Source organism: Indicator indicator, chromosome 26 (assembly GCF_027791375.1).
Source record: "Indicator indicator isolate 239-I01 chromosome 26, UM_Iind_1.1, whole genome shotgun sequence".
Taxonomy (NCBI): domain Eukaryota; kingdom Metazoa; phylum Chordata; class Aves; order Piciformes; family Indicatoridae; genus Indicator; species Indicator indicator.
This window is the reverse complement of record NC_072035.1, coordinates 1396951-1421675: the sequence shown is the minus strand read 5'-3', so window position 1 is coordinate 1421675 and position 24725 is coordinate 1396951. Positions and strand designations below refer to the sequence as shown.

Sequence of the window (24725 nt, the reverse complement as noted above, 5' to 3'; positions counted from 1 at the left end):
ATTTTTACTTATTTACACATAGGAAATTTATCGAGTATCCCTCACTTTTTATCTTGCATATTGACACAACCAGGTGCACCTTGGAAGGGAAAGAGGCAGGGTGCTGCCAGGCACAGCAGATGCAAACAGCACCTATCACTTCCAAGGTCAGTAAAGCTGCTCCCATCCCACTGTGCCCTTGAAAACCATCACCCTCCTTTACCTCTGCTCTAACTGAAGTTTTGGCAATGGAGGACTGCAGCTACTTGAAACAAAGCTGAGGTCAGGTGATAGATACTGTTGAGCCAAGAGCTTGGATTCTTTTTCCAGGGACTAAATCAAATTCTTTTGAATATCAATAGCAATACTGATCAGGTCTTCTTGGAGCCTCAGGATGAATGCAACAGAGAGGCTTCTTTTCCAGCCACCCTTCACCTCTGCTTCCTTGCTACAAGGTAAAGCTTCCAGCTGCCTCCCCAAGAGCCACAACCCTATTTCACGGAGCACTGGCATGCATCTTCTCTAGACAGTCTGTCCAGAAGGAGAGCAGGCGGCTGTCCTTGTTCCAGCAGAAGTCTGTGAAGTCTTTCAGCAGGCGGTCAGCAAACCTCTCGTCCCCAGTGGCGCTGGAGCGCCAGGTTTTGGTCAGCATGGTATTATAGGCCCAGTTGTAGCCCACGCGCTCCTCGCAGAACATGTTCTGGGTGGTGGAGCTGGTGGAGTTGCGCCGGCGGCGCTGCTGCCCACAGGAAAACTTCCGCTTGGAATAGGGCAGCTGCAAAAACACTGTCCCTGGAGGAAACAGAGAGGACTTCAAGTCTCAGGCAGAGCCAAGTTCCTACAACCGGAAGCTGACTCATGAAATTCTGAGCTGGTCTGAGTTTCATTTAATGGCCTTTTAGCAGGATGAAATGGGATGCACTTTCCCTCCTCTGCTTTTACTCACTACATCTTCCTGCAAGCTACAGCCCTGGAGAGAACAGGCTCGGTCTGGCCTTGCTCTCAGTACAAGAGAGTGAAGCAAAACTGTAGGCTCTGATCCAGCTTTCTAAAGTTCCATCAATTTCCATTCTCTTCTGCAGCTTTCCAGAAGCTCTCTCTTCCTGTCCCTCTCTTCGTGTCTCAGCAACCCCTCTGAAGGTAATTTACTGTAAGACGTCCTGCATGGAGCTCAGAATTGCTGACAGATCACCAACACTTACAACAGTAACAGCAGCAAGTGGATCTCAAATGCTTTATCTGCCTCCCACACAGTGTGGATGGGTCAAGATGCATCTGCAGCTGACATTAAGCATGAGAACAGAGCACTGACTTGTCCCAACAGCTCTCCCTCCTCCTATCTTCTCCATATACATTTAGTTACACTGCACTTGAATAAGCTCTGTCCCCACCACTTTCTCCATCTCCTGGAAAGACAAGTTCCACAGACACTATAAACTTGACACTACAAACTCAGATTTCAAACCCCTGCTGCTGATCATCAGCAATGCTTTGTGCTTTTCCTGCTGCCTCTCCAGTTTTCTGGTTTGTGCTGGCTGATCACCTGCCTGTCTCCTGACTAGAGACATCATAAGGACCAGCATCACTGACAAAAGACACAAACTGCACAGAAAATTATTCCAATTTCCTCCTCCTCCTTGCCCAGTGCCTGCCAAATCTTGCTCACCTGTGACGTGGATGTACTGGGGCTTGTTCTCAGCTGGGAAGTTGAATGCAGAGGCCGAGTATTTATCTTGCACAAATCCAAATCTGGAGAACCAAACACCAGGGAATAATAATAAAAAAATAATAGGGAGAAGAAAAAAGATAAACAGAGTCACAGGAGCTAGGATTCCTTCAGCCTAAGGCAGGGACACCAGGGAAAGCCTTCCACCATCGCAATGCCTGCCTTTTTTTTTTTGCCTAAGGAAAAGGGATGAAGACAGCTGGGCTTCTCCACCTCTCTCTCCACTGCTAGGTGCAATGAGAGAGCTTCAGACTCCACACTGCTCTCTGTCCTGCCTTGTGCTGGAAACAAGAGCACCAGCAGCTCAGCTTGGGAGGGCACTGAGCAGACTGACCAAATAGAGCAGCTGCATACAAGTGAGGGAAGAGCACAGTCAAGAGAGACATTCCCTGGGTATGTTTCAAGCTGGTTCAATACTCCATGCAGAACTTCCAGCAGCTAACCTGACAGTTCCTTGCTGCTTGTAGAACACTTACTGACTCCTCTCCTGCATTCTAAGCTAACAGAAGCTTATTTGAGGCTAAAGTTCATCACAAAAGGCAGTTTGTCACAAGAAAGATCTTGCTAGCAACACCACGATACAAACTGGCAGCTCCAGCACACAAAGGGGCAAGGCTAGATAGTATCCAAAACTTCCAACAATTCCTGCTGCATCTGAGCCCAGCCTCCTATGTACAGCTCACATACTAGTCTCCTGCCTAATGTCAACCATTGGTTATCATCCAGTTCATGACTTGTTAATACCACATGAAGCAAGTGTCCCTTCTCAGCAAGAAATCATTGAAACCTGTGAGTCTATCAGGTTCAGAATAGCAGGGCACCTGCCAAAGGCCATGCCCTCCCTGGAGGATGCCAGGGTTTGCTATTGAGTGACAGGCTGTGACAGTCAACCTGCCCCTGCACCCACAGAACTAGCTCCAGGCACTCCAGGAATTTGCAGCCCAATAATCTGCAGGCAGGCTTGGGTGAGGCAGACAGCACAGAGCCCACACAGCTCAGGAGGGCCTGTTCAGCACAGGTCCTCATTCTGCATGATCCAGGGAGATAGGAACCCTTCTGCCCTCCTGCTCTGCACATACCGGTGTGCTATTGCTTCCTGGAGGAGATGCATACGGTCCCAGTATGTTTCTGGTTCAAAGCCTGCAACAACCAAAAAGATAACAATTACCCAGTAGAGCCACTTCATTTTCCTTCTTTTTCAAGTCCTCAGTTTTACCTCAGAAAATTTCTCCACATTTTGTTTTTTTTCTAGCAATTTCTTTCAGTCACATTTTGTTCTGTCAGCTGTCCCTTGAACGCCTTGTTAGAGACTCATCTCTTGTACTCCAGTGGCAGATTCATCCCTGAATTTGTGTCTCTTGAGATGAAGGAGAGGAACAAAATGGGGTGTGTGGGAGGGGGCACCACAGAGTGCTCTGCAAATACTTCGGTCAGAGTCTGCAGAACTGTGGCAGCCTCACAGTGCAGGGATTTGTCACTGACAGTTTTACATTCACACCTGGACAAGGGCTAATGAAAAAGGAAAACTCTAACCTTACTATTTTAAAACAGAGCCTTTTGTAATTGTCCCTTCTCACGATGCAATTTTGCCTCCCTCTGCATGGGGACAGAGTTCTCCGAGCTTCCACCTGAGACTTACCACAACAGCATCACTCAAAAGGGCGAGGTCACATTGCAGAAAAGGACACTGCAGTTTCTAGCTCTTAATCACATGTGCAAACACTCTTACCCTGAGTGTAACCATGGCAACAAAAAAATAAGAGCATGGCAGTCCTGAAAGCCTAATCTCACTGAGGGGGAGAATAAACAAATGCAGGATATGATTGCAGGGCAGCTGTGGGCAGGATCTAGCAACAAAAGAAAGTCTTGCATTACAGCCTCTGTCACACTGGACTGCTTGATCTAGGCTCCATAGGGGTATGCAGCTCACTGGGGAGACCACCCTTCCTGTGCTTGCTACGTCTGCCTGCCAACTTTGTCCACTGTTGCATGCTGATGAGCCTGCCAGCACAGCTTCTCCCAGCACACCCAGCTGAGAGTGGCTGCAGCAAAGTGAGGACAGGCCTCACATGCAGCCAACGCATCTCTGCTGACTGAGGCACATCCCGCCAGCGCCAGGCCAAAGGGGCCCAGCCTGCAGAGAAAGGTTCCAAGTGGTAACACTCCCCTCTCTTACCATCAAACAAGTGCTCGTTGCCCTCCTTCAGCAAGCAGCTGACATTGAGTGGGATGAAGAGCTGAGCTCGAAGTGGGTCTCCATATAAGTAGCTGGGCAAGGCAAAGGGCCCTTCCAAGACCGGCACCAGCAAGAACCCGCAGGACGTGGCTTTGCGGTGCCAGCCCTGGACCTGAGGAAAGATTCCAATGATGAATCACATAACACCTGGAGCTGAAGGAGGACCCTGCTGTGCAGAGCAGCAGCTCGCTCACTGAAAACAGAGCAGAATGCTCCACTCTCCACAGGCTCAGCTTGCTCTGCATAGCAAGCACATCAGTGTTCTTGCATGCAAAGCAGTGCAAGCCATCAGGCTTCCCTCTCTCAAGTGCCACATCCATCAGAAAGCACTTTAAACCAGGACGTTTGTCAGGAACTGATTCAGCCCACTTATCGTCAGTGCCTAAGCACTGTTGCTTTACTGGAACTGCTATGTATTTCAAATAAAAATACAATCACCTACTGCTCTCTAGCAGGGTGGGATAAAACCTGGTGGTAAATGATTTGAGTTTTGCAGAGGCCACAAAAGGGAAAACAAAATAAAAATCTAAACCTTAAGAAGTGACACAAGGCACTTGCATTTTCCATTCCAAATCTGTTCAGCAAATGAAAAATAAAAGCTGAACAAGAAGATATTACCTGGAAAAGCCCTGTCATGAAGCAGTTCCACTGGGATTCCAAGTTCCCAGGACAGGGGACAGAAGGAATGCAAGGTGACAGATTCTTTTCCAAAGATCCAGCTCAGGACTGAATATTTGCCTAAGAGGGACTTAAATTTACTACCCTGACCCACACTGATCTCTGTGTACTGTGCAGGAGGCCCACTGGAAGCAGAGCACAGCCCTGCAGCTAGCATGACCACAGACAGCACAAGCGATGCCCAGATGCAGCCAACCCAGCAGCCACCAGTGAATCAGTGAAGGGATAAGGGCAGGTCTAGCCATTACCCCCACCCCAATCCTTCCCATCAGCGTCCACAGTGGTCTCAGAGACACAGAAGCCAGTTGGGTGTTGCTGTGACCATCCAGGACACCATCTCTTACCATCTCAAAGAGGACAGCTGCAGTCACTGCCATCCAGTGCAGCTTGATTTCAAAGGCAGCACTGAGGGAGAAGTTGCCATGGTAGTAACAACTGCACCACTCCAGCCGGTCTGTGCGGTTGTTCACATCCACGTCCAGGGTCACCGTCCGCTGCTCAGGCACCGTGGCAGCTGTGCAGCCACCATGGGGGCAGGTTCAGAGATGCAGTCAAGAGAGGGCAGGAGACAGGGTGAAGAGAACAGAAGAAACGAGTCAAGCTACTTGAAATTAGTTTGTCCTCTGACTCCTCCCCAAATATTTTTGGGCTAGCAGAATAGTTCCAGGATGCTGCTCATCCAGATCACAAGACAACCCCCCTGAGCTATTACTCATACCAGGGGTCTGAGCCACACAGTTCCCTCCCCAAGCAGTCAGGAGCCACTTCAGCTGTGCCAGAGACAGAACCTGAGTCCAGCAGCTAGGGTGCATTAATTAAATACAGCTGGACATCAGCTCCTCCATATCCAAGCCATTGCAAACTGGCTTTAGTATTTCTGCATGCTCCCCAGCAGTCCTCACAGCAGGGTGCTGTAACACAGGGCAGGGGCACTGCAGGACCTCACAGCTGAAGATTAGAAGTTCAGTTCAGGTTCTTGTTTCTTTAAGGCTGTACCAATGTCCCACATTCCCACATCACCAAAACCGCATAGCCAACACCTTTTGTACAAGCATAAGAAGTCAGCCAAGGCTCAGGCAGCAGTCTTGCAACCACTGCAACACCTTCTAGTGCTTTGCAGTAGGTGCTGGGACAGTGCCCAAGATCCAGATCCTTTTGTGCCCCACACCCCAGCGAGAGAAAATATCCAACATAGGCAAGAGAGGAAGGGAAGCATAGAAAGTGGAAGTGATCTGGCTGGTGTCACACAGCAGGCTGCAAGGCCAGGGGCAGAACCCAGACCTCCTGACTGGGACCAAGGTCCTGCTATGAAGCACACTGCCATTTTCAACTTCTCTGTAGGCAAATACATGATAGAACATTTCTCTAATGCTAGAGCTGGACAACAACCAAAGGGCTGCAGCACTGATGCTGCAAATCCTCTGTGTGCACAAGGGATAGATCTTATTTCTTAAGCTGAGGAAGAAGCGTACCCTTTTATACCACCAGCTTTTAAATGACCTTAAAATTTAATGGCTTAATGGCATTTAAAAAAATGGTTCAAGTTCTTCCTCAAGGTAGATGGAAGGTTCCCACCTTCATTTCTACTGCAAGTTGGCTGGAGACAGTTGTCAAGGTTATGAGAAATACCTTTACATTGCTGTGACTGCAGCCCAGGGACAGGAAAAGAAAAAAGCCAATAAAAATGGAAGATCACCCTGAGTTTTTGTAAATAAGATTCATTTCTGTGTGGGAAATATATCCTCTGCAGTTCCTGAGCTGGTCTGGCACTACCAGACAAACCAACATCTGGTCTTTTTTTTTTTTCCCTTTGGCTTCTTTTCAGTGGAGTATCACTATGAGTGCAATGCTTGTGGCTGGAAGGTTACAGCGCCAGATGTGCACCAAAATGTGTTGGAAAGCAACACCCCCAAAGCTGTGAAGCAAAGCAGCTCAGCCAGGAAGCTGTTGGCCATTAGCTAAGAGGTCAGCAATGACACTGCAGTCCAGTGCCCAAACCAGCAGGCTGTGAAGAATGAGCTCCCTGCTCCCTTGGACTCTTCCTTTTGCCAGACAGTGCAGACTCCCTGCTAGGGCTGGAGCTTCTCTCTCCACCGTGTCTGCAGCTGGAACTTGGAAGTAAAGCAACAGCAACACAGCCCAACCAGGTGAGCAGACCAAAAGGAAATGTCCAGCTGTCTGACTGCAGAAGCTTCAGATTTTAACAGAATAAACTCTGGCTTCTGTAGTTCTGATTGTAAGAGGACTCACCTGCTTCCCAACTGGCTTGTACCACTGAGTATTTAACTAATGCTTTACTGAGAGCAGCGGAGAGGAGCAGGCAGGTTATTCTCCAGTCACAGACCACAAATACACAATTAAATTGCTAGTGCATGCACTGCTACAAATCAAAAGGGACAAGATTAGCTACATCACAGGTCAGGCTTCCACTGGGAAGGGAAAGGGGACAATCACTGGGCAAGTGATACGGGAATCGGGAAGGATAAGGATTTTAGAGATACAAGGAGCTTGTTCCAGAGCTCCCAAGGCTTGCATGCAATTTTATGTCACAGCCTGACAATTAGGGAAGGTGGGGAGGGGAAGAAATATAAACCACAACCAAATCAAAGCCAAGAGAGGAACAAATGAAGTCACGTGGACCAGAGGTCATCTGGGTTTAGTAAAGCTCCTTGCCTCAGATGAACTGGTGAAGTATTTTTGGAATTCAGGTTAGAAGAGGGACAGCACAGAAATGTCCGTTAAACCAGGTTCTGCATAGGAAAAAAGCTCCACATGGGATTTTTTTCCCCAGGAAACTGCTCCTCCTGGAGTAACCAGACTGCATGTGAGCAATCTGGGGGCATTTGTCAGTCATCCAAGGACTGCAAATCAGTCAAACAGCAGAATGGACAGAACTCCAATGGAAGTGTAAAAGGAGGGCCACAGAAGCATCACTACACACGTGCTGAGGGAATCCTTTCCTTGCTGGCGTTAAAGGTGAGAGGGGCACTACAGCTCCTCTCCTCCTTTGTCTGCTTCCCCAGGTGCAAGCCTGCTGAGTCCCAATCTTGCCTCTCATGGAAGAGGGCAGACAGCAGAAAAAGTGGTTTTCTTGGGCTGAACAGCGAGTAAGAAATAAAGTAGGAGGAGCATCTTGCCCCCTTGCCTCCAGCCCTTACAATACTCTCATGCGGGTCTGTGTTCAGGTGTCAGCTCTGGCTCCTCATCAAACTAAGGAGGCTGGATGCCAGCCAGGGCACCACATCTGTTGTGTGACAGAGAGTAATCTCTGACATATTGTGGCTTCAGGGAATTAACCATTAGCTCAGACTTCCTATCCTTAGCACTTTCCCATTTCTGATGCTGCTCCTCTTCAAACAAAGCTGTCAAAAATACACAAGAATTACTGCAACTTCAGCTTTAAGAGATACTCAACCAGCAGCAAGTCACTCCTCTCCAGAGGGTCCAATGCACAACCCAGGAGAGCAGCACCATTTTCTTTTTAACCCTTAACTGGCAGGGCTTTACAGGATGCATCTGCAAAAATCTGAAGTTGCAGACCTATAGCCAAGATTTTTCTTGTCATTTTAACCAGAGAATAAGGAACAAAAGCAAGTGACTCAGGCTGGCCTGGAATGTAGCAGAAAGCTGAGAGTGCAGCAGAGTGAGTGGTGCAGCCGGCGTGTTTCACAGGCTGTGGGTGGCAGGCAGTGTCAGACACCCACAGGTAATTTAATGGTGTCTTCCATATACAAACCCCTCTGCTTCCACACTGCAGGGATCATTGGTAGCTGGGCTTCCCAGACTTTAATACAAGGAGCCTGGCTATACACAGCCCAGATTAGCCTTCAGCACATCACAGAAAACTTTGGCATCATCTGGATCTCACTGCAATCTGGGAACACTTGGAGCAGTTTGGTTGCTCTGCTGTGCTCACAGCTTATCCCTTCATGTTCATCACAGGTTGTCTGTGATGAAGAGTCTGGATCTGCAAGGAGGCAAGTCAGTATTTCCTCCATGAATTCCAGAAGATGGCATGGCGGGGGAGAGCACGAGGAAGAAGGAATATTTAAGGAACACCTTTTCCTCCACTCCAGACCTCAGAAGCAAAAGCTGCCTGCACAGCCAGTGAAGCACACCTCCAGCACATGAGAACAAGGCCACGTGCAAGACACAGGTAAGGCCAGCATAAAATTTGCAGCTTGATTGCTGGTCCACGTGAGATCATACCCTTGGCTGGCTGTGCTTCCCCTTTCAAACTATCCCCTTCGACTTCCCCAGCTGTCACCTGTGCTGTGCATCTACCTAAGAGTGCAGCTGCCTGGCTCCGTCCTCCGAAACTGCGGCTAAAGGAACTGTGCCTACTTGCATAGGAAGCTGGGCGGCTGGGCAGCCAGGGCAGGAAGAAGGCTGGGATCTCCGAGTGCAGGAGCTCTTCTGCCACAAAGGCCACCTCAAACCACCTCCTCTGGAAGGCAGAGAAGTCGTCCATGGCAGTTGTGTGCCACATGGCAGGCTGTTGCATGCCCACTGTGCAAAAAGCAAGGGGAAGGACAGAGCACAGTTAGGAAGCAGTGTTCAAGATCACAAAGAGCTGGAGTTCCTCCTGAAAAAGAGGAAGGAAAACACTTAGCTTATGCTGGCTGCAATTCCTTATTTGGGCTTTTCCTCCTTTTTTTTTTTTTTCTCTTTTTTTAACAAAGGCAGTTGAATTTCTTTGACTTTCCTTGAGCAGTGGCTTTGGTTGCTCCCAAAATGCCTTTCTACTGCAGCAGCCATAAGAACCAAGCACAGGCAGTGACTGTGCAAAGGGAGAGTGAGGGAAGTCTGGCAGTACCACAGTGCTGACCTCGGTCTGCTTCTTTGTCCACAACAATCTTGTAAAAATAAAATCCATAAATAAAGGTTCTCAAAGCTTCTCCAGATGCATGGACAATGAGCTGCTCTTCCAGCATTTTCTGAACAAAAGAAGAGAACAGAGTAAACACACTAAAAGGAGCAGTGACTCTTCCACTTACATAAAAAGGTTGCCAGAGAACATTAAGGAATAATTTTCTTTTCTGTGACACCTCTTTGCCCAGCTCTGTGCCTAACCACACCATCAGCAGCAGTATCTCTTGATATGCAGTAAATGTAGCAAGTCCTTATCTCCCTGAGAAGCAGTGTTTGACCTTTCTGCAGATGCCTGCCTCCCTCCCTTCCCCTGCTCTGGTTTTATAGATGGATTTATAGGGAGGCAAGAGGCTGTCAGCATTCTAGGTTCTCTGTTAATTGAGATGGGATCTCAGCAGAGGAATGAACTCCAAAACATTTCCAACCTTCTGCCCCTGACACAGTTTGATAGGGAAGAAAAAAGAAAATCCATGAACACCAGCAGTGTATCCTGCATACAGTGTGCATGCTTCAGCACTCAGCAGGAGAGGCCATGTGCTGGCCTGACTGCAGCTTCAGGAACTGATGGTCAGAAGGAAAAATAAAATTAAAATCAGGATCAAATCATGCTGCAGAGCCGCCTAATTCTAAGGCAACAGCGAGTTGTTGGTAACTGCCAGCTCAGCAGGGGTCATGCACACAGCTGTCAGCATGCAGGAGTGGAAAAAATAGAATCTATAACTAGTAAAGGATGTGCTGCTGCTTTGTGAATCTATCAGCTCACAGTCTGCTGAACAGAGTTTTCAGCAGCAGAAACAAATTATTGCTGTGCTGTCCTCTACAAGAATCCCTTCTTCCAAATAGGGTGTTCCAGGCCCTCCCTACATCCCTGGTAGCTCTCTTACCTGCATGATGTCAATGGCCATGGCCTGGGTCTGCACCCCCTCCACATTGTTCACCAGCCAGTGCACCACTTCTGCACTGATGAAGCAGGACGGGGTGAGGCCCTTCTGTTCAGAGAGCAGCTGGACCCCTGTGCTGGAGCACAGCAAGCCACACGTTAGCACAGACTGGCTCCAAGAGCTTTTAAGGTAACAAAGGCAAAAATCACTGCTGGGCAAAAAAAGGGGCATAAATATACAGGACAAGAAAGGCACAGTGCCCTCCAAGTGACACAGCCCAAGCGTCTGATAACAGGAGGAAGAGCTGCCACTGACAGTGTCCCACAGAGGTTTCTTGCTTTGACAAGATTCTGGGATTCTAACAATGGAATTCTCTGCAGCAATGCTCAGACCTCAATTTCTACAACAATTCCTTGTTGGAGAGATTACAACTCAACAACGAAAGGAAGCCTCAAACTTCTACAGCTGACATGGGGCTCTCCTTTGAGCGACTTCATGCCCTGTGTTCTCTTACAAATACCTGGGCAGATCCTAAACATGAATGTGAAAAACTTACGTGGGGTGCTTCATGGCTTCAAGAATCTCCATCAGTGTGGAGGAGGAAGTCAGAGAGTTGGCTGAACACTGCTGGGAGCTGGGAAGCAAATAGAAACATGTTAAAAAAAAAAAAAAAGAGCTGCCAGACTTGTTCACATACATACAGTTAAGACAAATGCTCTCTTTTCTCTTCCCAGCAATAACTTTGCCACATTTATTTCCTTTTTCATTTCCAGAACGACAACTGAAAGCATCAGACCTGTATTCAGACAACCCTGAGGTTGTCAGGTGCTTGCTGCACTGAGCCAGTGCACACTATGTTACACACAGCCCAGCTCGGGTGCAGTTGATAGCAGACCCTTTTGGGTCAGGTTTGGGTTTCTATTGCGATATACAACTACAGGACACAGGTGCTAGTGGAGCTTATTCGTAATGGTTGCTTCCTCCCCAGCATCTTCCTTCCAGGCTAGAACTTCTTGGATTTCATCAGTCTAGCTGATGTAACGCCACCTGCAAGGCCCCTTTGCTACAGGACAGAAGACAGATGTCAATTCAAAGCCTGGGTTTCTGCTAACAGACTTCACTTCTTGAAGAAGGAAGCTCTTCTTGTGGGTGGGCAAATTAATTGTGTCATTTAATTCTGGCAAACTGGGGTGCAAGGCTTAGTTTATTATCACTCTTGCTGCATGTGAGGCAACGCTGCAGTGAGGCCTTGTGACAAGCATCATCTGGTGCTGACAGACACAGCAGATCTTGCTCACAGGTTTCTGTTGAAGTGTCCCTTCCTCAACACCAGAAAGGGCAATATAAGTGAGGAGGGCTGCAGTGCAGCACTGCTGTGCTTCCTTTACCTGCCCTCTGCAGCACCAGCTGTGGGGTAGCCTTGCTCTGCCACATTTTGGGAGCTTCCCAAGGGCTGGGTGTTCCCCCTTTCAGGTAACTGTCCTGTGGTTACCAATGTGCTGCCATCTGAAGCTGCAGGAACCGATTGATCTATGGAGACCTGCAAGGAGCAAGCACAGCAACACCTTGATGTAATTCCTGCTGTAATCCATTTCCCATTTTCTCCCCTGCCACACATCACCTGTGCCTCAACTCAAGTTAGCAGTCAACAAGCAATACTGTAGGGCAAGCATGAGCATATGCAGGAAGGAGAAACGAAGCCCTGCTCTTGTCATCACTGAAGAGATATTGACAAACATGAACGCAGACTCCACGACAGACAAGGATCACCTACCCAGCAACCAGCTGTGTTGAGGGAACTACTGGCACACCAGCCACATCAGCCCCAACCTGCTTCTGCTAGCAGGAGTGAATAACTGGGATTAGAAACATGCCACAGACAGAACAGGAAACTCAGTCACTACAGGAAAGTAGTAAGCAGTCAGAAAAAAAACAGTTTTGTCTGAGACTTGGAGCTGGAACTATGCAAATGTATCACAGAAGTTCAGGTTTCATAATGCACAAAATCAGCTCATCCTCCTGCCTTTGCTAGGGTACTACCAGAAGGCTGCTTGGCACCCACCCACACCTATGTCTCCTAGACAACCAGAACCCTTTCCTCCCGCAGGAACACTTGCACTGTTCCCACAGTAGACTGAGGAGTTCGCAGCACTAACAGAAAATCATTTCAGAGAGAACAGGAATGCTGGAAGCCCCAGCGCAGGCTGTAGCTACCATCTGTCACTGACATGTATGGTTGGGAAAGGCTCATTACATAAAGCTAGAGGTGGGGGAGGAACTCCACCAGCAGAGCACCTCCATAGCCCAGGCTGCTGTAGACAGAAGGGCTGATGTGCCATGATGGCTCCACAGCACAGGCACAGCTGAAAGCAGAGAGCTGCCAGTCTGACACAGGTCTGGTAGCCAGATCAGAGTCACTGCTCCTGTCTCCAAGGATCTCTCTGCAATAGCAGGTGTCCCTCTCTGGGCAGCCAAAAGCAGCAGATGCTCCAACATGGCACCTCCAATTCCCACAGTCTCCTCATAGCTCAGTGCAGCATCTTCCATGGACACACTGTGTCACTGCTCACTCCTGACTGCTGCTAAGTGTGCAAACAGCTTCTGTCAGGGTGACTCTTTCAGACCAAGAGGACACCAATGTTTTCAGCCCTCAGTCGTTTAAGAATCCAAGGATACAATTTGATTTGTATCTCCCCAAAGCCACCTGTCAGTCAAACCCCACAGAAGTAATGTAGCCAAGAACAGGATGAGTAAAGCCGTTGCCATTCAGTTTAGCAAAGGGAAGATGGAAAACGAGTAGTTACTGAAACACAAATCAGGCAGCTTCAGTAGCTGGCAGGACAGCACTGCAAAGGACATGGAGGCAGGGCACATCCAAAGCACATCATAAACACTGAGTGGTGGAGGAAAACAGCCGAGGAAAACAGCCACCAGCAGCAGCCACTCTGTCCTGCTGCTGGTGCATGTCTGCCTCTCAAGGCACAGCTCTGCAAACAGAGGTTCCCCATGTGGCAAGCTGAGGACAACAAATGCTCTCTACCACCTCAGTCCAAAAGCCAGAGATGCCAAGGTCCCATTCAGAACTAACCTGTGTGTAGAAGGTGGAGGCTGTCCGTGGGCTGCGAACAAAATCCATAAAGAAGGCCCCATCCTGAAGGCATCAGCAGAAGCAGGCCCATTAATGGCAACAGCAACAGGAACAAGGAGTTGAAGAAAAGCAAACACAAGGTTGTGCAAGTATGAAATGACCACAGAGAGAAAGTATGAGGAGAATGCAAACCCAAACAGACCCAGAGCACCGGATGTAGCAGAAGGCAGAGCATCAGGAGTTCCTCCATCACACCCCCGGCTGCTTCTTGCTCCTCCTCAGCACTGTTTTTGAAAATCACACTGACCAAGAGCCACAGCCTGCCCTCTAGAGCCTGCCCTCCACACTGCACAGTAGAAAGCCCTGAGGGATGTGGCTTTCCATCCCAAAAGCAATGCTGAACAGTGCTCCAGAAAGCTGCAGGTACAAGGCCAAACACCCAAGGGACAACAGCTCCTCTGCTCTGCCAGTCACCAGCACACAGAAAGACAGCAAAACAGCTCTCTTCACACTCTTCCTCTCAAGGGTAGGTCTGCTACGGTGCAAAGAAAAAGCAAGAAGAATTCATCACCATGATCTTTCCAACACTGAGTCCAATGGTTCATGCAAGATGCAGCAGACACTGCCTGTGCTTAGCTCCATGTCTGCCTGCAAATCCTGGGTGAGTTATCCCCAGCTGCTAGGCACAGATGTGTCAATATTCTCTTGTCACAGGAGACCATGCAATGGAATCCAGTTTGATTTTCACTCCCTATTTGCAATTCTTTATTCTGCTCCCTAGGCAAATTAGTTTGTCTAGCCTGCAGTGAAGGTGGTGCATCCCCTGCCACATGCCATTAAAACACTTTCTGGAAAGAATCAGCACCAAGGTTATGGGGCTGGCAACTCACAGGGTGCAGACAGAGCCAAGCACCCTGTATCCACCTGGGCAAAGACTTCCCAAACAGATCATGTCTCACTGTGTCAGGAGTCCTGCAGTGCTGCCCACAAAGTGCCTGAAGTAGCTTCTCAGTTCCACCCTGGCACAGAGCAAAGGTTGAGCCAGTGGCTCAGTTTTGGTTTGGAAGAACTCCAGCACAGAATCATGCCCCAGAACAGCACTTGGCTGTGACAATTGCTCAGTGCTCTGGCTGCAAGTCCCCAGACAACCAGCAGCCATCCTCATGCTTTAGGTGAGCCCTAAAGGAGTGGTGTTGTCCTGGAAACGCGAGGCACACACTTGTTGATGTTTCCAAGTGAGTTCCAAGTTGCCTGATAAGGGCTACCTACGCACCAGCACCTCCTCAACAAGCTTGAGCCCTCTGTTTGGAGAGCACAACTGCTCCTCTCCCAGTCCGTCTGTAAACATTTATAGGAGTGTTTACTACTGGATTGTGAAAGGCTTTCAACTCCACCAGTCTTTCCGACTCCCCAGGCAGCACTCCAGAGAGTCTTTTGAATAAAGTTACACAAGATTGCTGCTTATTAGCATTTGCTGGTAGCACAGAGGCTGCTACTTTGTTTCCCATCAGGTGCCACAGCTAAGGAACTCAGCTTGGCCTTCTTCCCTCTGCTGTGCAGCAAACCTGACACAACATTGCTCTGCCCTGTGTCCTCCATGGAATTTTCAACACCTTCACTGCTAAAAAGAGAGATTCACACCACTGCTAGAAAGAGATGTTTACAGCTGCAGTATTCGTTTTCCAAACTGGTTGAAGAGGAGAATGCAAAGCTTAAGTCACGTCCTGAAAGCTTCAAAATATGCCTCAGGTCACTTTCTGCACCCGCTTCTTCCAAGCCTAGCAGAGCCTGCTCCAGCGAGATGCCTGCAATTACTCTGTCACTCCAACCAGCAATGCCCAGGTCTCCAGAACAAAACCAGACTTGTCTCTGGTGGCAGAGAAGGGTGGATGTTGAAACACAAGATGCTAAAAGGTGGGTAAATCAATAGTGGGGAATCTAAGGACTTTTCCTTCCAGTATTTCAGCTGTTGGACTCAAAGGCAGGTCACACTTCAGCATCTTCACTCAGTTCCTTGCCACTTTTGCTGCAAGATCTTCACTCTTCATACACAAAAACATTGAAATATTGGTGGTTAAACTCAGGGTGGAGTTTCTGCTCTCTGGCACTCACAGGGCAGCTGCCAAGAAGGTTGAGGAATAGCACACTCATAGCACAGTCTTTTAAGTGTCTGAGGAGAACTCCAGGAAGACATTTTTCTTCAGCCTGGAGTGGAGCCAGGAATGGCATCTAAATCACTACTCACTAACACATCCTCTCCTCTCAGCAGATGCAAGTGACTGGAGTTCCTGCTGTTCAAATTCCACTGAAGCTTCCGAGAGCAATGGGCAGAGCTGGGGTTTGCTCTTAGAGACAGCCTTCAGATAAGTGCAGACAGCACTCTGCTGCTAAATCTAAAACTCAAACCCTGACTGCAACGGAATGTGCCACTGGAAAAGGAAATGGGCTGATTTCCAAACAGCACTGAAATTAGCAAAGCATACTGAGATGGGATCCCTGAAGAGTGGTTTGCCCCAACCTCTTCTTATGCCCTTGTACACAAAGGCTTAAGGGTGCCCCTGGTACAGGTCCTTGCTAGGTTAGAGAGAAAGCTGTAGGATGATGTAGCCACATGCCCAGAGAAGTACCCTTCTGTTACCTGGGCAGTGGTTCTGTGACAAGGGCAGCTGCAGAAGCAGCAGCAAGCCTTTACCTTGCGTGGGCTGTCCACATAGGTGGGGGTGATGGCAATGCTCTCCGAGGGCTGCCCGCTGCTCTTCCCAGACAGCAGCGCTGCCTGCTGCTCTCCCAGACTCCTACAGCGAAAGGAAGGGGACCCAGAGTTGGTTCAAGCACTCACTGACAGCTTCCACCCCAAGGCAAATGTTGCAGAGGGCTGCTGCTCTATTCTGAGACCTTTGCTCTCCCATGCTGTGAAGCACAGAGTGCAGCCCAAGTTCTGCAAGTACAACACAGCCTTGTGACCCTGCCCAGCTTTATGGGGCAGCTGCCCCACCACCTTCCACTGCAAAACCCCTGACACTGCTCATGTGCTTCACAACAGCTCTGCACTCTGCTGAGGTTCTCTGAACCATTCCAGATCAGTTCTGAACAGAAATCTCAGAGCTATCACAGGAATTTCACAGATGTTTCCAGTGCAACCCTAACCCAAGGGGCTGCTGTCTGCAGGCTCTGTTTGTTACCTAGCACTCATACAGACCACTCAGCTGGTAAGGGACGCTTGTGTGCACTTCTGTCCCAGCTCACTGAATATCTGTTTGTGATTTGCCAATCTGATGTGTAAGGGACTGTGAGGCTCCTTCTCAATTACTGGACATTCACTTCTCTAGTCTCCATCTTCCTTTCTAGCCTTTGGGATTTATTCTGGTACCTGGAAAGCCCAGTACTTCGCCAGCCCTGCCACAAGGACACTGAAGATGCATGATCCCACACCCCTTTTTCTAGGCAAAGGTTCCCAAAGCAGCTTTACCCAGCCCAGGAGGAATACAAAGCAAGGATGTTCCAGTGCTCTAGACACAGCCTAGCTGTAGAGACTCACTTCTGACTGGCCTCCATCTGCAGCAGAGCTGAGAGTGCTGAGGTTCCTTTCTTCCCAATGGGAGGCCCAGACTGCTCCAGAGAGTGGGTGGGAATTGGACCAGCAATCTGCAAACCTTTCATGGCAGACCCTTTCTAACAAAGAATAAAAAAAATGAAAGCACACTTAGCCAAACTGAGCTTAGCTGAGAAGTTAACACAGCACCACAGGTCAGCAGGGCTTTATTAGGTGCACTTCAACAAGGCAGCGAAACCACAGGGACACAAGAAACAGCCCAGCTCAGTGCCCTGGGTGGCTACTGTTCTCTGAAGGTGGATTGGCTCTGACAGAAGCTAACCCACTCAGTGTGGGAGCTGCAAGGCAATTTCATGCACACTAACAGCTTTCTCATCACCTTCTTGAAAACACCATTCACCAGCAATTCACCCACTGAGTCCTCTTTGCACAACTCTTCTAAGCCTGCAGCACACAGCCAACCCAGCCAGAAGTCGCCAGCTTAACCACCTCTCAGATCCCTCTTTACCAGTTGCCTGCATCAGAAGGTGCCATAATGTGTCCAGGCTAACCACAGCTACAGCCCAAGGCAACCAACATTTGCCAAGAGGTGGCATCAAGCTTGTGGCAAGAGAAGACCAGCTGGGGGAAGAAACACCACCCAGAGGGTAAGGCACAGCTGTGCTCTGCAGAAGAGCTTGGCTTCTGAGTGAGCTCTGGTTCCAGCCATGGAAGCACTGGATACTCACTCCAGACAAGTTTAATTAGGTCAGGAGCTGCAAGGTGTTAACAAGGCCATAGCACCCAAAACCAGAACTAGTGCAGCAGCCAGCACTGCCCTGTGTGAGGGTTACCCCTGTGCACAGACACCCCTCAGCATGCCTGGAGCTGTCTCAGGGTCTCTGCTAGGCTCCACTGGATGGCTGAGCTGGCAGCCAGCAGCCGGGACTCACCCGGATCATCCGATCAGAGCGGTGGCGCCGTCGGATGCGGTTCAGGGCCTCCACAAAGCGGATGAAGCCGTCCAGCAGCTGCCACTCCTCCTCCTCGGAGCGGGGCCTGTCCCCATACACGTCGCAGTGCGCCTCCCCCTCCACAATGCGCTTGGTGGCGCTGATGCAGGCCGGCAGCAGCAGGAAGCGGGTCCGCCAAAACTTGAGGGACTCGATGAGGCTGCAGGCACAGGGGAGACAGGGCAGAGGTCAGCACAGCTTCCTGTGAAGGGTTTGGCAGCAGCAACCTGCATCCATCTGCTGCAGCTGGCAGGGACAATCTCCAAGACAGGCAAAGGAGTGGCCACCAGCATCCCTGGGAAGCATTAAACCACTGCTGAGCAGAAGAGAAACCAAGGCTGTCTTCAGAGGAACTGCAGCATAGAGAAGCATCTTCTGATCTGTAAGAGACAGGCTGCAAAGGCTGCTTCTGTGCAAACAAGCAAAGAAAAAAGGATTTTAGAGGTACACCTGTTAGTAGGAGGCATTTTGGCTGAGACCTGAAAAGAAACCAAGACTGGTTTTGGTGAGAGAAGCCACCAAAAGGCTACTGATACTGGTGGAGATGTTCCACGCTGCCAATGAGAAGCCCTGCTCTGCATAACTTAGGAGTAGGACCACAGTCAAGCTAAGCCTTAGGACTCCAGCAAGCCTCCATCAGATTAAAACTAATTGGAAGTTTTCAGTCAAATCCAGCAATGAGTAAGGAGCCAAGAGAAGCATCTGTGTGGTACAAAATGCCATCACATTTCTTTGCATTTGCAGCAGAGGAAAACCACGCTGAACTTTGTGATCAAGCCTTAATGTCCAAGAGCACAGAATGCAGCAGCAACACAGAGTCAGAAACCTACAAGGCAACAGCTGCTAGCACCACACAAGTGGAAGCAGGCCAGCTACTCCCCCTGGAGTGCTGAGCATTTCTGGGTTGAACTTGTTGAAGAAATTTTAGGTCAAAAAGGAAAAAGAGGCATTTAGGACACGGAACAGCCTGGATGGAAAAGGAGCTCTCACCTGAAATCCTCGGAGCCAGCAGAGCAGATATACTGATCCAAGTAATTCCACTTGTACTCTTCTAGTCTCTCGTGGGAAAACTCTACCCAGCAAGAGACAAATTCAGAGTCAGAGTGTGAGGGGCACAAGCTGTAAGTGTAGTTTATCTGAGCAGATTCATATGGATACCTAGAAGAGAAAATGGAAACATTCATGTCAGCAGCAGCAGGGCTTCTCTTTCTTCTCCCAAAGAGCAATTAAGGCCCCACAGTTGTGTCCTTCCATGCAAGCAGGAGCAGCTGGAAGAGCCAGAGGCACTCACTTAGGCAGGTACCGAGTCACAGTAATGATTTTGTCTTTCAGTGCCACTTTGTGGAAGGTCCTGCCCATGCTCAGCCAGTACTGATCTTCTTCCTCGGGCCGGTTTCTTGACACAAGACCTAACAGTGAGAAACAAAACACTCCCTTCAGCTACTGCAACTCGCAGCTCTGCCAGCAAACTGCACCCAGAGAGACTCCAGAACCAGCTTTCTGAACACAAGGAAACTTAAAAGGCATCTTTTCAGGGCACATTTTAAAGGAACACAGGGACAATGAGGGGTTTGTTCTGACAGTTAAGGCTTGCCAGTATCACAAGCAAAGAAGAATTCACACACCACCAACACAGACCTCCAGTGAGGACAACTAGAGAATGGATGATAGCAAGTGCTGAGAAACTGGTGGGTAAAGCTGGGCTCCACTTTTGCTTCTTCGCTGTGCTTTGCTCCTGGAACTAACCACTCAGGCTCAGGACTTTACCAAAGGAGCCTTGCTTGCTCATTCCCAAACCACATCCTATTTGTGTGCATGCCCTGCTCTGTGAACAGTGTCACACTGCAGATCCAAAGAAGTCAGAAGGCAAGCAGAAGGCCAGGTTCTCTCAGGGCCAGATGACACCCTCTGAACCAAATCCAGTCCTCCGTGCTCTCACTAGGTTTAGATGACTCATGGTTTCAGGACAATGAAGCTTTGCCTGTCTAGCTGGGACCTTCACAACCACTTCAGAGTTAGGAAACTGCTTCAGATACACACATTTGGGAGCTTTATGTCTAGAGATGTGCCTGCCCTGCAGGCAGCATGTGAACCATGTTTCAGATGCAGTCCCCAAATGGCACTCAAGCCGTATTTCATCTGGGTTCACCTTTCTGAGTATGAGGCCAGTTTCTTATTACAGCTCAACAATCCTGCACCTGTCCCCTCACAGTGCCCTAGCTGTTTGTGCTGCCCCAGCTCAGGCTCTTCCAGCAAAGAAAGAAAATCACAAGAAGGCTTCACTGAGCATCTGGTCCTGATCCATAGGGATGAGAGGGAGTGGCAGAAGGAGAGACAGACAAGGCTGCGTGGTCAGCAGGAAGTCACTCACCTCGGCTGTAGAGAGGACTGCTGCTGAGGGGGGGTGGCACAGCTGTGGCTGGCTTCTGTGGCTTGGGCTGCACAATGATCTGATAGCCCTGCATGAGCCGCTGGCAAATGAACTCCTCAAATACCTGCTGGGCTGTCATCTGCACTCCTTCCTCATCTCTCCTGAACACAGAAGTTAAGAGGACTAGAGTAAGGAAGCTGACCACACACCTATTCTTAGCTCTGCACCTCCCAGCTGAGGATCTCTGCCTGCTCTGGGCATGTGGAGCCCTCTGCCTGCAGAACAGGACAGCAGAACAGGTCCTTTCTGCCTGGAACAGTTGAGGATCAGCTGCTTTGGAAAGCACAGATTTGCTTACAACAGCTGGTAAATGTCCCATACATTCACCAATGAGCACTGTTATAGCACTTTGCAGAGAATCCCAGAGCAGTGCCTAAGTGCTCAGCAGAGCCCAGAGCTGCAAGGTGTATAAGCAATGCCTCTCCCTCTGCCACACCAGCAAGTCTAGAGCAGAGGGAGATTTAAAACACATCACTACGGCATCTTATTACAACCACCTCTGCTCTGAGCTTCATCTTCCTGCATTAATGGGACATTTGACATTTCTTTTAGGTGTTTCTTCACTCATCCTGCTACTTCCCATGTTTCAATCAGCCTGACCAATGTTTTTGGTTTGCTCCCATAAAGCAGCAATATTAACAGACCCTTACGATGTCTTATAAGCTGGACAAAGTTTGAAAAGATGTTTAAAAAAATGAGACAGCTTCAGAAAAAAAAACAACTCAGCAAACCAATCCTGTTGAAGAATAGTTACCAGAAACCTCCAAGACAAGCTGAGGAGTTCTGTTTATCCCACTAACACTAACACTACTTGCCACCAAGACTCTTTGAAGTTCCCCCTGGAAATGAGAACAAGCGTGGTGGGCACTGTGTGCCTGCTGGGTTAGTGGTTCCAGAACACCTGCCAGAATAACAAAGGTGCTAGCTCGAGGATGATTTCTTGATTGAAACAGAACAACAAGAAGAGAGATGTAAACATTTGTAGGCAAGTACTACAGAGCATGATGCTGGCAGATGGCAACACCAGAAAAGGTGAAAAGAGCAAACTGAGTATCCTGCTGCTGACATCTTCAGCAGCTGATCCTTCTTGCACAGGCTCCAAAGCACTCCTCCTCCACCAACTGCACCTGAAGCCCTTTGACTCACTGCAAGCCACTTTAGAGAGGTGCTGGCCAAACCTGTCCATGTCAGCTTCAGGGAGAAGGTCATAGCAACCCTCGGTGTAGTCGTTCTGCAGGCTCTGGCGGTCAGGGAAGTAGTCGGTGGTGAGGGGGAGGCACGCCGGAGTCGTGAGAGACTTCCAGTCCACTCCAACTGTACAACAGAAGCCTGGCACTACGGGGGGAGCAGACAGCGTCAGAACTGCCTCGTTGTGTCATTGGGGGGCAGACAGGGGGGTGTACATGGTCACCATCAAAACAGAGAGTGCAGGGGAGATGAGAGGAGTGCATGAAGACGAGGGTCAGGAAGAATGAGGGACAAAAACAGTTGGTGTAAAGGCAACAGGGACAAAAAGGGGGTGGAATGGGAAGGGAAAAGGAAGCAGGAGAGGAAGAAGGGAGGGAGAAAAAGAGACAGAGTCTGTTAAACAATGAAGTGCACATGCTGAATCAATCCCACATGCAAAAGGCATTCCAAGTTAAAGTGTTTAATTCTCTGCTGATGGAGAGCTAGAGCTGACACAGCCATTGCTCCTCCAGAACTACAGCAAGTCAGGTGCAGTTACTGATGATTAACAAAACAGATCAACATTCCAAGTCTGAACAAGAAAATCAGACCAGCTTTGCGTCCTAGATAAGTGCAGAAGGAGCTGGGAATGAGGAGATAAAGAACGATAGAGTGGCCTCTTTCTGGAATAGTACAACAGCAGAGAAGGGAATATTCCCACAGTTATCAGAACAGAGGACAGACCCAGAGGGGTGGGGAGACCAGTAAATAGTAACTTGGAAAGCAATCCTTCTCCACACCCTTTCTTAGAGCTATGCTGCAGTCTGGAGATGACAGATCTAAAAGTAGATATTAAGAAGCCAAAACTAACTAAATTACATCAAATCCTCAGTACACTACTGCACTGCCTTCCACCCTGCTTCAAACCACCCATGCTAAGGTACTTGGGCCAACCACCAGCTCTTAACTTCTCCTCATAAAGATCTGACAGACCAACTTACACTACTCTAAAGATGTTCACACTCATGGCAGGAGCCCTGCAAAGGACAGACTGCTACTACTCAAATTGTTTTCTTAAGTAGTCCACAATTGTTTCTGTATTAGACCAAGACAAACATTTCTCAGCAAACAGCCCCAAAGCCAGAAGCTGACTGCACTCCTTCTGCTCCAAGCAAACTTCTCATACTAAGAGGCAGAGAAGAGCTCAGCAGCTTCAGCTGTTTGCAGAAGAGTGTGTGGTAAGGGCAGAACTTCAGCTGTAGTGCAACAACCAGTCTCATGTATTCTTCAGAGGCACAGAACTGCACTCAGTGAGACACAGCCCAGGGAGATCCTGCAAACCACTGCAGGGCAAAATAAATGACTGCTAAGAGCCAAGCAGGCTCCTTGGGTTCTTGCCTGCCACCTCCTGATGCCCCTATGTAAGTACAGGCCCTTTCCCGCCCAGTCCTCCCACCTAGCCAAGCTCTTTTCCAAAACTTTCTCCTGCTTACTTGGATCTGAAGAGTTAGAGATAGCACCTTCCAAGGACTCCTTGTTCTGAGTTTTGAGGTTCATCCCTACAAGAAAGCAGTCTGTATTTCATTTGGAGTAGTTACGCACTTCACTTCCACTTCTCACAAACAAACCCAAAGCATGCAAATGTTTTTAAGAACATGGCATTTGTCTCCTTGGAAAGAACTCAGGGTTCTGCACAGCAGAGAAACACACAAAGCCAACTAAGGGGGTGGGGAAAGCAGCTAAGCACTTTTAAATACATTCAGTACCCAAACCCAGGATCTTTTGTGTATGGTTTTCTTGATTTATAAATGAGAGATAAGCTAAGAAGAAGAATTTCATAAAACACAGAGCAGAAAAAAAGGAAATGGTACCAGACCCGCACGTGATGGGAGAAGAGAACCCACGTACAAACTCTAATGAGCTAAGACCTCAGGAGTCTAAGCAACTTCTGAAAATCATGATACAGATTTACTCCAATCCCACAGTCTTTAGACACAAATTACCAGCACACATTTCACCTCTCTGCCAGAAGGAAACAAAATAAACAGCTGATCTTCTGGATTCAGTACAAACAAGCAACCATTTTATCCCTTGACAGCCTAAAAGTTTGGATAGTATTAATTAAGCATTCAGTGCACCTGAATAGCTCCAATATATTAATTACAGACTGTTTCAAACTACCATGTCCTGGAAAGGCAGCAACTTCCAACCTGTAAGACACACCCTGGTCCATACTTCACTAGGAAAAATAGTAAGGAAGTTTCTGTTTGTTGTGAAAGGAGTTTAAATGATAGCTGTTGAAGGGATTATCAGGTTTGGAGCAAAACTCAGTTTATTTTAGCCTAAATAAAGGCTAATAAGGGACTTAAGGCTCCTGAACATTTCTATTTCAATGTGATGAGGCCTGACGATGCTATGATCTTTCTCACTGTTCAATGGATTTGTCGTAGGCTGCCTATTAACATGGAAAACTGGCACAACACCTGCAGCTCAGGGAGCACTGTGCCAAACCCACACTATGGTACCCCTTGACTAAGCTCTTCCCAACCCACATTGCACAGCAATATTTGTGTAGCCACAGTGAAACAAATCAGGCAGCAAAGACAGAGCCCAGCTATGCCCCGGTTGGATCAGTGCCCTGAGCTGGTTCTCCATGCAGCTGTGGAACAAGCTCTCCTTTGCTGTGGCATGAGAGGAAACAGCCAGCGAAGGAGACAAGGAAAGCTGCTGGCTTAAAAGGCATTCAGCGGGACACAAATTTCAGCAAGCCTCCGAACACTTCAGAGGAGCCATTTTTATGAACCCAGGTTCTGTGGAATTACCCAGAAAATTGCTCTCCCCATGCCAGCAGCTCCTCTAACCAGCACTTGCTAACAGGACGTCATCTGTGTGAAGCAGCAGAGCTGGCTCAGGCTGGCATCCCTCCTTCAACAGCTCCACTGATGCCATCTGCCATCGAGCTAGAGAAGTGCAGCAGGATTTGCCTGCTCTTGACTGTCACCTACCACCTGCTGGACACTGGCCATCGGTGCAAACACGAGGGAGCCTTTCACTGGGGAGCCCACCCAGCAGCAAAGCCTGCTGCAGGCAGTGGAAGAGCAGCAGACTCGCTGAGAAGTCCT

The 24725-nt window shown here is 48.8% G+C and overlaps 1 protein-coding gene across 7 annotated transcripts in view; it reads right to left on the bottom strand.

Moving 5' to 3' along the window:
- Nucleotides 1–24725, bottom strand: part of DEPDC5 (DEP domain containing 5, GATOR1 subcomplex subunit) — a 43098-nt gene continuing 18373 nt past the window's right edge. For 3 of the 7 annotated variants that reach the window (XM_054392821.1, XM_054392827.1, XM_054392826.1), the window contains 19 exons: nucleotides 23097–23162; nucleotides 21615–21798; nucleotides 20377–20537; nucleotides 19297–19414; nucleotides 18996–19163; nucleotides 17946–18165; nucleotides 16999–17132; nucleotides 16153–16255; nucleotides 13461–13523; nucleotides 11761–11912; nucleotides 10929–11006; nucleotides 10376–10508; nucleotides 9448–9556; nucleotides 8904–9128; nucleotides 4964–5133; nucleotides 3882–4053; nucleotides 2785–2845; nucleotides 1646–1728; nucleotides 1–771 (listed from right to left, as the gene is read on the bottom strand). In XM_054392821.1, the coding sequence (XP_054248796.1) occupies nucleotides 476–771; nucleotides 1646–1728; nucleotides 2785–2845; nucleotides 3882–4053; nucleotides 4964–5133; nucleotides 8904–9128; nucleotides 9448–9556; nucleotides 10376–10508; nucleotides 10929–11006; nucleotides 11761–11912; nucleotides 13461–13523; nucleotides 16153–16255; nucleotides 16999–17132; nucleotides 17946–18165; nucleotides 18996–19163; nucleotides 19297–19414; nucleotides 20377–20537; nucleotides 21615–21798; nucleotides 23097–23162 (2696 nt within the window). In that variant the 3' untranslated portion in view covers nucleotides 1–475. The remainder of the gene's footprint in view (nucleotides 772–1645; nucleotides 1729–2784; nucleotides 2846–3881; nucleotides 4054–4963; nucleotides 5134–8903; nucleotides 9129–9447; nucleotides 9557–10375; nucleotides 10509–10928; nucleotides 11007–11760; nucleotides 11913–13460; nucleotides 13524–16152; nucleotides 16256–16998; nucleotides 17133–17945; nucleotides 18166–18995; nucleotides 19164–19296; nucleotides 19415–20376; nucleotides 20538–21614; nucleotides 21799–23096; nucleotides 23163–24725) is intronic. The other 4 variants (XM_054392822.1, XM_054392828.1, XM_054392823.1 and 1 more) reach the window with 3 other exon arrangements.